Source organism: Semicossyphus pulcher, unplaced genomic scaffold (assembly GCF_022749685.1).
Source record: "Semicossyphus pulcher isolate SPU_LCO1_2020_fin unplaced genomic scaffold, fSemPul1.0.p SCAF_12, whole genome shotgun sequence".
Classification (NCBI taxonomy): domain Eukaryota; kingdom Metazoa; phylum Chordata; class Actinopteri; order Labriformes; family Labridae; genus Semicossyphus; species Semicossyphus pulcher.
In genome coordinates this window covers 2,384,299-2,402,220 of record NW_027211626.1, presented here as the reverse complement: position 1 = coordinate 2,402,220, position 17,922 = coordinate 2,384,299, and the positions used below count along the sequence as shown (strand labels likewise).

The following is a 17,922-nucleotide window of genomic DNA, read 5'->3' as shown; positions in this document are numbered from 1 at the left end:
AGAATTTTTGGTAAAAAACACCTCCAACACATGTACAGGACAAGATCAGCAAAGAGACAACAGGGACTACTTTGTCCACAGGTGTCGCCAAAATCAACACAAGCTGAAAGTTCCTCATCGGAGCTTTAAATAACAAATAATCAGATTCACCTGCAGAGTTGAGACAACAGAAGAGGAAAAGGCACCAACAGAGCGGGGAAACATACAGCCATAACAAAAGAATGGTGGCTCTTAAAGATACAGTTTCAGACAGTATAACTGTCACAGATGAAACACTACAAATGAAACACCATAATCAAACTTGGGAAAGTAGGATTTATTCAATGTCATTATTACAAATTTATAAAATGCTAATGTTCTGTATGAAAAGCATCACGTGAAGGAATTCACACAGTTGGAATCCATTAGAAATACATTCAATTTCTTAAAAAACTATGATGCATTTTAACCCATTCGCCGAGCCAGGTCTTGATTGTAAAGTTTTTCATTTTCTTAGTGCATCTTTTTTTTATATAACTGTTTAAAATAAAAAAATCTGGTAAATATAGCAGGTCTGATACATCTGAGACCCCGTCGGTAATTAAGGGGTAAATTTAGAAGAAAATAAAGATAATTACAAACTGAAAACGAAAGCGTGAAAGGGCAGGTGAAGAAGCTGAGGGCCTTATACATGTAGTGCAGGGGTGTTATGAGGGTTTCGTGCAAATAAAACTTCTATTTCTAACGTTGAGTTCCCTTTGAAAATGCAAAATAGCCTTTTTCTCACTTTTCCTCCTCAGATATCTCCCGCTGATATCTTTGATAGATCATCCAAACTTGCAAAACTAATGTGCATCTTTGATAACTGTGGGATCTGAGGGTGACCCAACTGTCCATTCCTGAGGTGAAGTGCAGCTATTTTTAAACACTTTAGGATGATCTGCATGAGTATCCTTACTTGAGGGTTGGTTTGGTTGTAATTTCAGAGCCCGGGAATGCAGAGGATTTTACAGGCACTAGATCTGCTTCAGTAAACTGTTCCATTAGCAAACACAAAAAGCCGCAACAGATTAAACATGAGTCATAAAACTTAGTTATAGCTAAGCAAAAGAAAATTCTCAAAGCCTTTAAAAGGGTTTTTAAAGGTGTACATGAGAGAAGTCAGTATTTATGGAGGCAGAAATAGGGACAAAAAGGCAAAATTTATCTTATGTGTATAAAATAGAAGAAATAAGGAGGATAAAGAAAATCCCCTCTATCGCTGCTGCAAAGGAATGGAAGTCCTTAATGTTGGCAGCCTCCTTCTTTAAAGGCATTTACATGTTGACCTCCATAAACAATGGAAAAGGATGGACCACGGACCAGAGGACAGGGACTCTGTAAACATGAAGACATTCTGCTTACAAGACACTTGGACTTGTGCAGGGTTTTTAAGTGGCATCAGACCCGTGAGGTGGGAGCAGAGAGAGGGCTTGGATTCGCGTCCCTGCAGGGCCTCTGGGACGCCAGGTTTCCATTTGCTATGACTGGTCACTTGGTGATGGTAGGACAGGAATACTGCGTGACATGTCAGTTGTTCTTGAGGAGATCAATGCATCCCTGCAATAGAGTCACGTTGTTCTGTGGACACGAGAGAAAACAGAATTCATCCGACTGCATCAATGTCACCAAATAAAACATTTAAATGCACATTTATATCGCAGTTTTTGTCAGGATTTGGATCATCCTAGCTGTGTCTCAACTCTAGGGTTGCATACTTCAAAGGATGTGGTCTATTAAGGATGAGTCATTCGAAGCCTGTGCAGATCACTAAGGCCGAACTGAATTGAGACGGTCTGGTCGACGAAGGATTTCCTGTTTGCGTCACCAGCTGTTCCGCCCTTACGCTTGCGTTCCTCGGCTGTTTGAGAGTCCGCCAGCTCGTTTGAATTGGCACATAATGAGTCTCGGGATACATCGGGAGGATCCTGATGGATCCTTCGTGGCCCGGCAAAAGGGGGACACATTTGCTGCGTCAGAAGGGACAGCCTTCAAGGCACCGCTGTGACGCAATTGGCCTTGAAATACATCCTTCAAATGATGCAGCTGCTGAATTGAGAGCCAGTCTCTGTCGTTTGCTCGTGTAAACAAACATATCTTACTTATGAAACTAGAACAAATAATTACTCTGGTTATGACTAAACCAAATAAGCTCCCTGGCTGATTTTGAAAATGATTTCTTTCTAGGAGTACTTTCGGGTTATTTGATGCGTACAAATGTGAGGAAGTGTAAATGATTAACTGCACTAAGCAGAAACAGGAAGAGTGTTCCACTTCATTTCCAAAACATCCTTCCACTAACACACTGGCAGCAGTTTGTTTGACCTTTGACATGAAATTTTATATCTTATTATAACTTATTCTTAATGTACTGAAACATCAAAGGTACTTTCATTAACCTTATTTTAATCAAATGTGTTTGCACTGTCAATTTATAATCACTTTATAATATTAGGTAAGAGAGGAAGAAGAAGGAGGAGGAGGAGGAGAAAGAAGAGGAAAGAGGAGGATGAGTAGGAGGAGCAGGAGGAGCAGGAGGAGAAGAAGGAGCAGGAGGAGAAGAAGGAGCAGGAGCAGAAGAAGAAGGAGGAGCAGAAGAAGAAGAAGGAGGAGAAGAAGAAGGAGGAGCAGAAGAAGAAGAAGAAGGAGGAGGAGGAGAATAAGAAGGAGGAAGAGCAGGAGGAGCAGGAGGAGAAGAAGAAGAAGAAGAAGAAGGAGGAGCAGAAGAATGAGAAGGAGGAGGATGAGCAGGAGGAGCAGGAGGAGAAGAAGGAGGAGCAGGAGGAAAATAGGAAAGAGAAGGAGCAAGAGGAGAAGAAGAAGAAGGAGGAGGAGCAAGAGGAGGAGGAGAAGAAGAAGAAGAAGGAGGAGCAAGAGGAGGAGAAGAAGAAGAAGAAGAAGAAGGAGGAGCAGGAGGAGAAGAAGGAGGAGGAGGAGAAGGAGAAGGAGGAGAAGGAGAAAAGGGAGAAGAAGAACAAAGAGGACAAGAGAAGAATAGAAGGGAACTAAGGAGAGGGAGGAGAAGAAGAAGAAGGAGGAGGATAAGGAGAAGGAGCTGCCTTGCATTGTTCTACTCACCTTGGCATGTTTAATCTCGAGCTCAGCCATCTCTATGAGGTTCTTCCTGAAGGCCACGACACGCCTGCCCTTAAAACTGGTCAGTTCTGTGAGGATACACGTCCAGTTTAAAAATAGGCGTTTCATTTCACACACAAAGAAACAAGTACGGAAGCTGAAGCAGCATCTTACGCATGAATGAACAAACCTTTCTTCCCGGACTCTGAGAGCTTGTCAAATTTCTGCAGGCACTGCTGCTGGTGCTCCTCTGCCTGAGGGATGTCCTTGCTCTTCAGTCGAGCCTTATCCAAAGCCTTGTTAGAGTTCTCATAGTCGGCTAACGCTCGGGCTCGCCTGTACAGAAGGTCCTGGAGGGTTTCAGAGGGTTAACATGAGTTTAACAAAAAGTTGGGTTTTTTTAAAAGGAAAATAACTTCCAAGTGTCAATTTCCTTCCGTCTTTCAAATAAAGCTGTTTGTTTACATCCAAGTAAGAGTTCTCTATAAACTGCAGTAATATTCTTCAATTGTAGCGCTCTAGAGGGTTGTATACATTTTAAAGAGATACTCAATTAATCCTCATGCTCAATACAACAAAGACAAATATCTCAGAATGACTCAATTGCAGCTCTGAGTGAGATAAGTGGCAGATCATTTTCTCATCTTTACCCTTTAATTAAAGCAGCTTGCTGAGGACAATAAGGATTAAACTAAGTCTTAAACTAAGCATCTCACCTTGGCGGCCTGGATGTCTCTCATGTAATATCTTAGCAGCTCTGTGAGTTTCAGCTCCTGGTCAGATGCTACTCTTCCCTCCACTTTCTGCAGGGACACAGATAAAGACATGATAGCTACCACAAAGTGTGTTTAACGTGGACAAATATTTACAAAAGGTCGATCTAAGTCCTTCTTACTCTGAGCTTCTCAAACAGGTCGGACAACTTCTCCAGGTGCCTGAGAAAAACAGAAAGCCAGAACGTTAAAACCCTGTTATGTCATTGATAAAAATGGGAAATAAGACAGTTAGCATGTATGATCAGTCCATTAGATAAGACTTAAAGAGAACATTAGTTTATAATCTTCAACATTGAGCACTCACTTCTTATTTGCTGTGCTATCATCAGCAGCGAGACTGTTCAGAGTGGCAGAGACGTGAATGTAATCATCCGCAATATCTGTAACAACAGAGATAAGCAATCAAAACTGGACAAAGTCAAAATTTAAAGTAATAAAATGTGCATTAAATAAAATGTTAAAGGTGAAACAGAGCTATGATCATTATTGTTCATGAAATGTTTTTTGTTGTGTTCTTGTATTACTTAAACGTAGTAGTAAAAGGGTTGCATATAAATGCATGCAATGTTAAATGGGAGGTATAATAAGCTAAAGCTTGAGGCAAAACCTTTTCAGTCAGTATTTTTGGTTTTCATTTGAACTTAATTCCTCGTTCGAGTCCTGGTTCGGAAGTAGGGGGCCTTTCTGTGTGGAGTTGGCATTTTCTCCTCGTGCATGTGTGGGTTCCCTCCTCGTACTCCGGCTTCCTCCCGCAGTCCAAAGACATGCTCGTTAGGTTCACTGGTGACTATAAAACTGCCCGTATGTGTAAGTGAGCATGAAAGGTTGTCTGTCTTTATAGCCCCTTTCCCACTGGTCAAAAAACCCGCTTAGTGGGAAAGGTTAAAATCGGCATTCAGACGCGGGTCAAACGACTCTGCAGTAGACCCGGGTAATTATCGCCTCGTGCAATATGCAGCAACAAGACAGCGAGGTAAGAGAGCTTCTTCTGGTCCGAGGGGAAGAAAAAATAAGGCGACAGGTTTCTGGCACGTTTGTGACGTCAGACGGAAAAGAGACGGAAAGGAGTATACTCCACTGGCAATGGGAAAAGAGACAATCAGCATTTATGAGCGGGTGTTCCCGGGTCTGAAAAACTCTCGTCAACGCGCTAATTTTGGTGGGAAAGGGTTATAAGCGTCAGCCCTATTATTGACTGGGGGTCAGTCCAGGTGAAACCCCACCTCTCGCCCAATGACAGATGGGATTGGCTCCTGACACCCTGAACAGGATAAGCGGTATAGATAATGGATGGATGGACTTGAATTTAATCCCTCCATATAACTTATATGTGCAATTTCTCATAGCCAGGAATTATTAATACACACTAAAATAAGCTACCACTACTACTTCTACTACTACCACCCAAAATGCTATTTAAAATGGTTAAAAAAAACCCTGTAATACTTTTGTGTGAGCGGGTCATTTTCTCTGCTTTGGCGGTGGAATCTTTAATCTTGCTGTAGTAGTCAAGCAGGAACGTCTTCTCCTGCTCAAAAAAGTCATCGACTTCCTGCATGAGAAACAAACACACACAAAGGTAAAAGTGAAAGTACAAATACAACTGTATTGGAATGGTACAAATAACTGTAAATGCTGCCATGCCTCGTACAGAAGCCCCACCTTTATTCCTGAGATAAAGACCTCATCAGCCGTCTTCACCATGTTTTTAAAGAATCCTCCGAACATTTCCTTGGCGTTCTTTCTTCGCACAGTGAGCTGAAATGAGAAAATGTAGAAAGAGGTGTATTAAATTTATGAGAGGAATTTGATTCTTATATGCTTTATGATTTATGCTTTATAATTTTGTATAATTGTGTGTCATAGCATGCTCAACAAATGCATGTAGCTTATTCACTTGTTTCAGGCTAGTACAGAAGTAAATAAAGTGCCATACTCTCAGCTAAGACTGACAAAGACTACAAAGATAAGCAGAACTGCTGATCACAGCAGGGTGGAAGCCATGTGTCACAAGGCTCCAGTAAACTCCACTTCCTCTCTTTCCAACTGACAACTCAGGAAAGGAAGTCAGCATTATGGGGAACTCACATCCTGGTCATACTCTAAGAAAATCTGGAAGTTTCTGTCTTTGCTTAAAATGGGGTGAGAGGACAATCTCTGCAGGAAGACTTCGTGCACTTGGACAGTTTTCTTGAACACAGCCAGGTACTCGCTGAAAAGAAAACAAACAACAATACATGATACAGATAAAAGATACAGTAAGATGTTTTTTAATAAAAAAAGTGGCTTTAAAAGATATGACATGACACTGCCTTAGGGGAGAGGTGGCAAAAGTACACACATAATTTACTCAAGAAGAAGTACACTGGAGACTCGGAAGAAGTACCGATTTAACTTCTATACTGCAGTAAAAGTTTAAAGTCCAGGCTCCGAAATGTCCCCACAATATAAAAGTAAAGTGTCCCTCTGAAGGACATTTCTACTGGCTGTTTCTGCGCAAACCTAACTGAACCTCGTGTCATAGTTTGGAGACTATTTAACCTAGATCATTCTAACTTCAGATTAAATTAAAGAACAATATACTGTGTGATATGCACTGATGGATAAGCAGAGGAATTGACATTTCCAGGCGTTATGGTCCAATCCTTTTAGGTTGAATCAGGCTTGATTTTAGGATAGAGGAGCAATGATGCAAAATAAAAGTAATCCATAATTCCCCTTTTTTAAAGCTAAAGTAACAAGCTTGTTTTGTAGATATAAGGAGTAGTAGAACAGATACTTATGTTTAGATGTAGGGCTAAAGATAAATACTTTAGTACAGTAACAAAGTATTTCTACTTGGCACCTCCGCCTAAAGGAACAATAAAAAATATGTTGGATTTTCAGTTACGTATTTTTTGAGTGAACACTCACGCCTCCAGCTCCTGCTTCATTTTCGTGTATTCCTCCTTTGTCATAGTAGCTTCACCTTCACCCAGTTTGTGCATCTTCTCTCTTGGGCTCTCAAAGTCAGGTTTAGGGGGCGCTGGAGGAATCTATGAATGAAAAAGCAGAAACAAAATTACTCCTAAGATTCAAGACTTAGGTAAATGGTCCTAAAGTCTAATATACTATGAAACTTAAAAAGGATAACAAAATCTGGGTTTTTTTCTTTATTCCTTTTATTTGTTCTCTTTTTTTATTTAGTACACGTGCCCAAAAGACAAATAGTGACATTACAACCTCTGTGTTTATGTGAGTCATGTCGTCAAGAACTTACAATTAGTCCTGCATAGTCTTCTGTCTCGACCAGAGTGTCGTGTAGCCAAATGAAGTCTTCATGCTGCCTGGGAACAGAGAACTCAGGCTTCTGGAAAGAGCTAAGTGTGGTCTGAAAAGAGACTTCATTTTTTTAGTATTTTTAAAAAGAAAACTCTCAACATATCAGCAAATGCCCTTAATGAATATTTTTAAAAGTTACAGGTAATTTTGTGTTACCTTAGTGTGGACAGTAAACTTGACTTTGTCCCTTTCACAGAGTGCATCAGGAATGTCAATGAGAAGAGAGGCATCGTGGTTTAGATCCACAGACACAGAGCGCATCTATTGAGGGAAAAAATGTACATAGCTCTCATGTCTGCAGACAAAAATGCTGCGTAAAATGCATTTTTAATGCTACTATAAAGAAATATTCAGCAGGTCTTTAGCAGGACAGTAGGACTTTATATCAGTTTGATTTGGCAGTTTATCTTCAGCGTTGCCTCTCTGACGTGTCTGTTTGCTAATGAGGACTTACATGGAACAGAACTGAGACAGCATGTAGCAATTATCCAGCAAAGCTCATAATGGATGCATTTTGAATACTGGTTCAATAATACCAATTATAGTAATTCAGTGAAAACAGAATCAAAGACTGACATAATATATAATAGTACGTGAATAATCTTAACCAGTAAGGCATCAGAACAAATCCTCATTGTCTGGAGATACACAAAACACTGCAATTTAGGTCCAGATGAAAGTGATAATATTGGTTGGTGTCTGCAATTTATCTTCCTTACGTTGCAGGGGATCTTCTCTAGAGTGCAGTATGATGTTAATTAATTCATCCAGTGTCTTTGTGAGGGAGGGAGGTCAGAGTTCCAAATGACAAAGCAATAAATCTGTTTATTTCTTTACTCACTTTACCTGCACTGTCCATGCTTTCTGAGGGAGTTATGAATTAACCCAACAGACTAAACTTAATATCTGCATAATTGTGTAATTGTAGTAAGTCAAAAACCTTCCATAACAGCCGAAAACTCTTTCTATCTGAGATTTCACAACAATAGGGAGATTCATTTTATGTTTAAATATTTGCAAAAAAAGCAAATGCAAAAGGAAATATCGTTTTACTTTGACTTGACCCACTTTGGACCCGTGTGTCTCTCTAAATACGCTCCCCAGGCCCGGAAAACACTTGTTATAATGTCACGCTGTTTAAATGACTGTAGTATATGAACTCCTACCTGTTTCCTGCCTCATTGACAGGAATTTGTGGCAGTAAAGTGGGTTTACCTTGTTTATTTATCCGTTGATCGTCAATATGCATTCGTCTATATGATTTATTGCAAATTGATCCGTTTCTATCCTTGACTTTATGCAATACAAGCATTACTCTTCTATGTTACTTGAAGGTAAACTATATTATATGGTTCAATGAACAAGCGGTGCATGTTTTAACACGTTCGCGAAAAGAGGCACCATTAGCAAACAACCCTTTTCTCTATAAATGCAGTAGACATTGTCGTTCAACGTTATCCACTTCCTGAAAGTTTTATCGATAAAACTATCGATTAGCTAGCTTTAGCAAAATGCTAGCGTTCTGCAGGAAGATAAACACACAAGTTAGCGGCAATAACTTAACCAGTCAGCAACCGTTAATGTTAGCTAACGTACTGTAATGCTACCAGAGCTGACTTCAACTTACCTTTTCCTTATCACTTTCGTCCAAGGTGGATGTCATGATGGGATTCAAATAGAGGGAAAGTCAAAAAAGGCCAATAACCCAAATAACAAAACTATATGCAGGAAGGAAGCGCTCCCTCCGCTGGATGGTTAGCTGTCTGCCGAGCTGTCAAAACGTTTTTTTCGCCCCCATAATGAACGATTAAGCCCCGCCCCTTAGTGATTCTTACTGGACAATATCGAGTTCACGAATGCAGCGATTGGCTTATAATCTACTCAATCATACAACATGCATATCCGTGATTTGATTAAACGAGGTAACAGGCAGTAAGAAAATTTATTTTAAACAACAGTTTTAACGTTACAACTCTTTGATAAATATACAAAGAGGACATATGGTACAGAGAGCGTAAAAAATTTATGAAAGCAACAAAAAGGAGTATCACCGAGTAAATAACCACACGGACTTATTTGAAGGCTACAATGCGCCTTATGGGTAATGTAGTTTATATGATTACAGTCGCCGAAAACTGGAATTAATGGATAATAATACAAGTTTTATCTTGAGTACTTTAACTATTTTAGGTGATTTTTTAAAACTATAAATGTCAGTGTATAATGTTAATGTGTATACACGTTTGCAGGCACATAAACATTAAGAGAACCCCTTGGACAACCCTCTTGTTTTGCTTGTTGTTTCCTTTTATTTCCCCTAATAATTTGATATGTGTATATTATTTGATGCTTGTCTATTTTATTGAAAAAGAAATTAAGTTTAAATTTTGAAGCTTGTTATTCACGATAATACTTAAAATCTTATGACAATTTCAATAAAGTTTATTGAAAAAAGAAAACCCGGCTCCGGAAGTTTGTGCATCCGAAGAGGCGCGTCGTTCAGAAGCTGTCGTGTTTTTTGTACCGAGTTTCCTTGGAACAAGTTGGGGCAAGTACCCTTACCAACATGATGCAAGAAATATTCATTTTACGGCAAAAACATCGAAACCACCGTGTTTACATGTAGCCATTCAGCTATTACGTTATAGTTTTCTTAGCTTGCAGTGTTTAAGCTTCCGAAATGTACATTTTTAAACGCGTGGTGTCCTTTGGAGGCACCAGTGTCCCTCAATACCCCTACCTCCCTGTGAGCAATTTCTCAATATGCAATTGTCTGAGATCCTCAAAGAGGCGCAGCCCTGACAGCTCAGTGGACAGTGAACGCTACTCTTTTCTTGTTAAGTCCGTCCTGTCATCTAGGGTCAGCTCCCAAACCCCGGAGACCCTCCAAGTGGAGGACGAGCACATGTACGGACCTGTTGTCAAAGCTGAAACCCCCTCCTCAAGACCAGAGATGAGGGTACCAAAAACCCTTCATGCCTTCTTACACTCCGGGGACATCCTGGAAACAGAGGAGCAAGAGTCAGGACCTCCAACCCGGATTGTGTTAAACTCGGACCGGGACAGGTCCGCGGTTCCAAGTGTGACCCGAATTCTTAAGCAGACGCTTTCCCCGAAGCAGATCTTCTTCCTGGAGAGATGGAAGAGGAGGATGATCGCAGAGCTTGGAGAGGATGGCTTCGAAGAATATAGTCAGAGTAAGTGTATCAGTGAAACTTGTTTAAACTTTATGTTAGGCTTATGTCTTGAAATCTTTTGCAAACTTTTGTGGTCGTGCTGCTGTTTACTGGGTCTCTATTTTAAATGTATTTCTATGTTCATTGTTATGTACCAAAAACACCAGGACAAATTCTTTGTATGTGTAAACTCCGATGTGAATTAGAATCAGGTTTTATTGCACAGTAGGTTCACACATACACAGGATTTGTTTTGGTGTTTTAGGTACATAACAGTCAACAGAAATAGACTAAAAACAGGAACCAAAGTAAACATGAATACACCGACTGTGGAGAATCTTAAATGGAATGTAATAAACAATACAAATATAAATGACTTTATCAATTTCTATACAAAACATCTGTGTGGTATTTATTCAGAATTATTTAGGCAAGGAAAGCTATTCCATTCAGCGTTGGAGGACATTCTGACCTCGGGTGTAACATGGAAGAATAAAGATCCTTCAGAGACACACGAGGAGTACCCACCTGAGGTGGAAGGATACGTGGAGAGCATCTCTCACATACTGGACGACGTCAGTGCAGTGAGAGCGATTGAAAGCACCGTGAAACATGACACGCTGAACTATCTGGGAGTTGCGGATTGTGTTGCTCGTTACCGGTAAATGCCTTAAATTTTAAGACAATGGTCGGCCAATCTTTCTATCACATAATCACATTGCTTTTTTTTGTCTGCAGGGGTGTACTATGTGTGATCGACTGGAAGACTTCAGAGAAGCCCAAACCATTCCTGAGCAACACATATGACAACCCTCTACAGGTGGCAGCCTACGCAGGAGCTCTGAACAATGATGGCAACTATAAATACCAGGTGATTAAATGAGATAAACAATTCGCTCCTTGGCACCCAGATTGTTTAAATTTTTAACAATATATTTACTTATTTTTTCTAAATTATAACAAACATAAAAAAGTATATGAAACATCTTTCTCAAAAAAGTGTATCAAAAGTTTATTGAATGATCGGTCCGGCAGCACATACATTGTAACGACTAATAAAGCCGCAAGTCCATAAAACCATAATTAGAGGTGAAAATACAGATATGACAGAATTTGCATAGTACAGAAATCCTGCAAATAAGGTGGACTAATTGTCTTTATAATCTTACACAGTTGATCTACCCCAACCAAAGTCTTTGGTTTTATTGATCGTTACCTATATTTTATGCAAAAACTTGATTAAACTCCCCCAGAAAAGCCCCCAACTTTTCTTTAATAATGGAAGTGAGTTTTGCCATCGTGACCCATGTTGATTTTTACTCGGCTTTAAGACAAATTTAACCTTGAAGAACAATAAAGTGGAAGTTAAAGTATGTAGTTCCCTCTTATAATGATTCATACTTTGTTTGTTCACGTTTTTCCTTCCTAAAGCTGTTGTTCTCTTTGCTTGTAAGACGACACGGTCATTCTTTTTAGTGATTAAAAATGTTTGGATAGATACCCAGAATGCTTCACAAGGGATCCTTGTCTTTGTAATTTCGCCACATCAAAAACTCCAGATCGTTTTATGGTCTCTCTAGCTGTAGTTAGATGCCCTAATTATAAGAGAAATGATAGATTCTTTATCTGTACATGACTCACAAAAGCGTATTCTCTCTCCACCTTTACACGCCTCTGGTCTCTTCTAATCTCAGGTTGAAAATGGACTCATTGTCGTCGCCTACAAGGACGGATCACCTGGCCACGCTCACCAGCTGAACTCAGAGCTGATGTTGGAGAACTGGAAAAGTTGGCTGATTCGTCTTGAAAAGTTCAGAGAACAAAGGTAAGGCAGTTATAAAAGTTTTTTTATATTCCTTACAAAATAACACACACAAAATACACTTCCCACTTTGTTTTTAAAAATCTTGGATTTTATTCAGAAACAAGTGCTTTCACAATGTTTGATTTTATAGTTATTAACCTGTAACCACTATAAAAGACTTGAAATGATTTGTCATTTACATTATAAATCATGTAGTACATTGGGTTGCAGTGTTTCCAACTCAGAGACTTTCTCGCTCGATTTAGCCCCATTTAGATCCTCGCGGTGACTTTTTTTATTAAAAGCAACTTTTTCAGACCACTGAAATATACTATATTGTAATAGATTCCCATGTATGCCACTCAGAGTAACCACAGTTCACAGTTCCTCTGCCAACAACTCACAGTTGCTGTTTCTCCTCTTGTCCCGGCAGGCAGTCAGGGGCAGGCGAGGCTGACCTGTGGCATGCAAATTAATAGTTGATGACATCACCAATATGCAAATTAGCATGACTTCTAGCGACTTTTGGTTTTAGTGCTAGCTACTTTCATTAGAAAACACTGTTGGGCTGTAGTTGCTTGTGATCTCATTATATATCTCATTATATTTTATGGACCAAATTAAACATTTAAAAAATAGATCCACTGTTACGTTTAATTAAATTTACATCTAGCTCCTGACAAATGTAATAAATATTTAATCCAATGACCAAATTTTGCCATTACTTTCGAAAAAATGGGTAATAAATATGCAGACTGTTAACATTAAGATCTTTTCTTTTCATTTCAGTTCAGGCACTTTTCCAGAGAAGAGATGAGATGAATGTTCTGCAGAAGCAGAGGCTAACCCTAACCCATGAAGCAATCAGAAACATGGTCCTGTCCTGTATCATTGGATTAGAGTATATTACACTTATTACTTTATTACACATAAAACCTTCTTTGAGGTATTTAAATGTCATTGAACACAAAACATGCCGCCCTGTATGAGGGATCCTCAGTGAAGCCCAGGCTTCTAAAGAGCTCGTAGGAGGCCGTGTTCTCCTCCTCTATGAAGCAAAATACCGGGTATCCCTCAGCGTGGAGCCTCTTGGACATGGTGCTGATCAGGACTTTGGCGTAGCCTTTCCCTCTGTGCTCTGGCAGCGTGTACAGTACTCCCATTGCACATTTACTATACACCAGGATCCAGGCCACAGGCTTTGCTTCTGCATCCAGCACACAGCAGGAGGGGAAGTGTGTGATCATGTCCCGGAGCATCCCGACATTCCTATCGTCGTTTCCAAACTTCCACATCTGATTCACCAGTCCGATGTGTGATTCATCCAGAGAGCTGAGTGAGATTCCTGAGCTGATGCAGAAAAGAGCCTGTTTGACTAAGGCCGGACTCAGACCGCAGGAGTTATACAATCATAATCGATTTAAATATCAGGTTGCATTGCAAACATTAGGAGAAACTTCACAGATATTCTTCTCTCTAATCTCAAATATGCACTCACAATAGCAAGCCCTTTTAACATTTAAAGCTCCTGCGAGGAACTTTTGGTTCAGTTATTTTCTCAGTTTTGACAAAATGTAATTTCTACATGTGAGAAAATATTTGTAACATGTCACAATTGTTTTACAGATATCATAAATGAACATTTTAACTAGTTAAAATAGCATTCTGACATGTCAAAAGATCATTTTGAAAACTCAAACAAGTCAGCCCTACTGATCAGATGTTAAAAGGGCAGATTTTAAATCCTAAATATCATATGCATTTGAAATTCTCAGGATCGCTCTGATGACTCTGTGAGCTGTTTTAGAGGATAAGATTTGTAAAGCCTGCACATTACTAGATGATCTGGGCTGAACATCGGTACAGATAAGGGGCCCAAACCAGATTTTTATTCCCTGGATCAGCCCTAGATTATGCCCTGTCCTCCTGTTATCTGAGTCCGGCCCCATGGATTACCTTAGATAATGATTTTGTGAAGATATACGTGCATATAGAGGAGCTACCTGTCTATAATGGGAAGGTTGGAAACATCTTCCAGTGTCATCATGTGACACACTGACAGTTGTTTGCTGGGGGCGTCTTTTTCTGATGCCACCGCCTCGAAAAGGTCCCTGTGGCGATAATCGAATCCTTGGACAGAATCATGATGTTAGTAATTTCCTTCTCTGAAAAGCTTTTGAAAAATGTGTGAAACTAACTTTTTATTTATTTCATTATTATCAATATTATTATTTTAAAGCAAGATTAAAGATAACAGTTATGCAGCCTCCTGTCTTCTTTACCTTTTTTAAGCACTTTGCTCTCACAGGTTGGCGCTTTAATCACTCACATGCCGTGATGACACAAGGGTATTGATCTTTGCACTCTTTTTGTGGTGTAGGAATATGTCATGAAATGTTGCCATATCTTTCTCAGAAGCCAAAACAACAGGAGGACTTCGAACTCAATAAAGAAATGATAAATTAAAAAAACACATAGTAATACCTTAGGCAGTGGTGTATACATATTGTTAAATAGAATAGAGGGTGTCTGTGTTCAAATTCATCACCATTGTTATGTCTTATCATTTCTAAATTTAAAAAATACAGTTGAATTTAAGAAGCACAAATATCTGTGCATTAATGCCATGACTGAATTTCATAATAGGGCCACTTTGTAAGAGCAATGGGATCAGAAAAGTTGAGAATAAAAGGTAAATGAACTGACGTCCGGTTAATGTTTAAGAGACAATGCAAAGAACAAAAGTGTGTGTTGCTATTACCAAGACAAAGGTATCTGTTCCAATCAATAACAGAGGGATTCCTTAACGTTTCTTCCAGAATAGTTTCATTTTTTGCAAAAAACAAAATGTCTTTGAAGAGATCACTCTCCTGTAAGAAAAGATGCACTGTTTTTAATACACATTAGGGCTGGGCGATATGGCCAAAATCCTATCTCACTATATAGGATTTTTCATACCTTGTTAACAATATATATCACGATATATATTTTTTTCTGGTAATTCAACAAATAATTGGCCTATATGATCCTGGATTGCAAGGATTAGAATGTAAAGCACTGTCAAAATGACGTAAAAATTGCTGAAAGCAGTTCAGCCGCTCGTATTGTTACATCACGATCACGAGACTTAATAGAAAAACACATTTGATTGACATATTCATATTGTTTTAAGTATATATATTGTCATTTTGCCCACAGTTAATTACCTGTTCAATTTGTGGTTTGCAGACAATTACTTTAAACTCTGGCCAGCTGTCCACGAAAATCTTCACAGGGTCTGATCTGACTCTGTTTCTGAGCATCAAAAAACCATAAACCTTGAAAATCAAGCAAATAATTCAACTTTAATCCAAAGATTAGTTTGACCAGTTAAGAAGTCAGTAAATACATTCTAAACACACTTGGTACATGCTTTACATAATATCTACATTTTCTTGACAGTAGTATTAAATTACTTAATAATCTGTTGTTTAAGTATTTTTAAGGTGTTTTTTTTTATTTTTATAAAGCTGTGAATATTTCCTGTACATTAGATTTTAAAGACGTATACTTTTATTTTGAAAGGGCAATGCTGGAAAGAAAAACGTAAAACGTGTGTCTTCCAAAACGATAAATAATACGTCATTTTTTGTTGAATAACACCTGGCTGATAAGGGCACAAGGTTCGTGCATATTTTGCTTTGGTTTTTCTGGAGTTTTGTTAAGTTTAAAGATGAGTTTATGATGGCGATGACGCTGCATCAGCTCTGTCTTATATTGATTTGGTTTAAAATCGTGACTAATTATTTAAATTTTAATAAATTATGCTATAATAATAATTTTGCTCAATCTAAGCTTGTGATTTTGTAAGTCAACAGTGAAAGTCATGATTGTTTTAATTGTATGGTTAATTAATACTCAATGTAAGGCTTAAAAAACGATCTTAAAGTACTTTTTGAACCTAATAAAACTTTTGAAGTGCTACTATACTCACACGTTTAAAGAGCGACTGTTATACTAATAAAACAATCAATTATTAATTATTTGACTGAAAATAAAATTACTAATATTAGTTATCGATTTGCAGTTGTCTTGTTAATATAATATACGTTTTGTATGAAAGTAGATCTGATCGGACTTACCTGCTGTGAACGAGGTAAATATCTCTTTAGCTGGGTCTCAGCCTCTTTCAGCTGCTCTCCGGTCAGCTCCATCGTCAAATCTGTTATATTTTTCCAGTGTGGAATAGAAGTAACTTGTACAAAAAGTCCAGGATACAATTTGGGATCATCTGGCGGTCTGCAGGGATCCTTAAAGTTGTTCCGGCTGATGTTGGCTTCTGATTGGTGCATTGGACACGTGGGTTGAGGGCAGGCGAGGTGAGAAGTGACACATTTCATTCAGGTAAAGACTATACGTAAATAAATTAAGGTGCATGCACATTACTTGAGTATTTCCACTTTCTACTCTATCTGAACTTAGATTGGCTTGGATTGAATTTATTTCGAACATGAAAAAAGAAGGTCATACAGAAAACAATAATTACACAAACAGAAAGCATAACGCAGCATCAGATTGTCAAACACTTGATGATACACGTCCGAAAAGGAGTGGGAAGAAGTACAAACTTATTTAATACCACCCCCTCTCCATAAGTCTTTTTTCAATTATTTTCGAGCTTCCTTATATATAAACCTCAATAATTATTTACTTAAACTTACCTACCGAATATGTTCATATCAAATATATAACGTCATTATTTCCATAATCATTCATTGTAACCAAAAATATGAACTCACTATCGATATAAGTGTATAAGAAAATAACAAACCACACAACAAAATTACACACAACACTGACTAAATGTACAAAATATCAAACAGTGTTACAGAATAAAGTAGATCCTTGCCTTTAGATATATTTTTATGGTATTTATTTAGTCTTATTTAACTTTGTACTGTTTTTTATTCATTGATTTCCAACATTCAATAGTTTTTCTGTTTTATTACTGAAGTATATTGTATCTATTGTCAATTTCAACAACTCATTCATTAACAGCAGGATACATAATATTATATGTATGGGCTTTTTAATAGACTACAGATCAACCCAAACCCAACATCCACTCAGGAAAACTGTAAAACAAATAAAAAACATCATAACAATTCTGTTCAGCAGAACTTTGCGTTGCTTTATTTATGGCCTTGACCAGTTCTGCATAGAAATGACTAAACTACCAAATTTGTTATGTCATATAGTTACATCTAGCTGGATTTGAAGCAGTAGCATCACTCCTGACACATATACTGATACAAATAATTACTTTGATATTGGCTTGTATGATAACATTTATGCTCTTTTACCTAAGTACTCAGTCAGATGCACACGATGTTGCTTTAGTGTGTATAAAATGAGATGCGGCAAATGTATTCATGTTATATGACAATATACTGTGTGTAAACGCATAGTTAGAAAAAATACTAGAAGCTAAAAGAAAGGAAAGAATGACTCAACAAAGCTCAATTTTATTCTGATATGTAAACATTGTGAAAGAGGTAAATGTATTTTATTAAACATCGCTCATTGCCTCTTTCAACCACACCTCCATAATTACAGTGGTACTGTCGATGCAGCTCTTTTAAGAGCCTAAAACATTTGTACTCTATAATTAACATTAATTAAAATGTAAACACTTTACAGTCAGTCATTATATGACCAGGAAAGATTTGAATTACATCTTTTAATATGTACAGGCAAGAAAAATGCAACAGCA

At 38.2% G+C, this 17,922-nt stretch overlaps 3 protein-coding genes across 4 annotated transcripts; 1 reads left to right on the top strand and 2 right to left on the bottom strand.

Annotated features, from left to right (window-relative positions):
* Positions 1-276: 276 nt before the first annotated feature.
* On the bottom strand, positions 277-8,941 carry snx5 (sorting nexin 5). The gene is made up of 13 exons (XM_069659222.1): positions 8,818-8,941; positions 7,347-7,451; positions 7,129-7,239; positions 6,783-6,904; positions 5,958-6,081; positions 5,532-5,627; positions 5,316-5,421; positions 4,174-4,249; positions 3,989-4,028; positions 3,810-3,896; positions 3,284-3,443; positions 3,097-3,182; positions 277-1,599 (listed from the first exon to the last, which is right to left on the bottom strand). The coding sequence occupies exons 1-13, from the start codon at positions 8,851-8,853 to the stop codon at positions 1,549-1,551; spliced, it is 1,200 nt and encodes a 399-aa protein (XP_069515323.1). The 5' UTR covers positions 8,854-8,941; the 3' UTR covers positions 277-1,548.
* A 761-nt stretch (positions 8,942-9,702) lies between these two features.
* On the top strand, positions 9,703-13,853 carry mgme1 (mitochondrial genome maintenance exonuclease 1). 2 transcript variants are annotated; one of them, XM_069658794.1, is made up of 5 exons: positions 9,703-10,387; positions 10,787-11,027; positions 11,105-11,237; positions 12,061-12,191; positions 12,960-13,853. In XM_069658794.1, exons 1-5 carry the CDS (start codon positions 9,871-9,873, stop codon positions 12,985-12,987), a joined length of 1,050 nt encoding a protein of 349 aa, XP_069514895.1. In that variant the 5' UTR covers positions 9,703-9,870; the 3' UTR covers positions 12,988-13,853. The 2 variants fall into 2 exon arrangements, with proteins under 2 accessions (XP_069514895.1, XP_069514896.1); XM_069658795.1 differs by lacking the exon at positions 12,960-13,853 and having other exon boundaries at positions 12,061-12,195.
* LOC138588768 (glycine N-acyltransferase-like) lies at positions 13,048-16,363 on the bottom strand. The gene is made up of 4 exons (XM_069659019.1): positions 16,292-16,363; positions 14,932-15,040; positions 14,174-14,300; positions 13,048-13,520 (listed from the first exon to the last, which is right to left on the bottom strand). The coding sequence occupies exons 1-4, from the start codon at positions 16,361-16,363 to the stop codon at positions 13,121-13,123; spliced, it is 708 nt and encodes a 235-aa protein (XP_069515120.1). The 3' UTR covers positions 13,048-13,120.
* Positions 16,364-17,922: the final 1,559 nt, after the last annotated feature.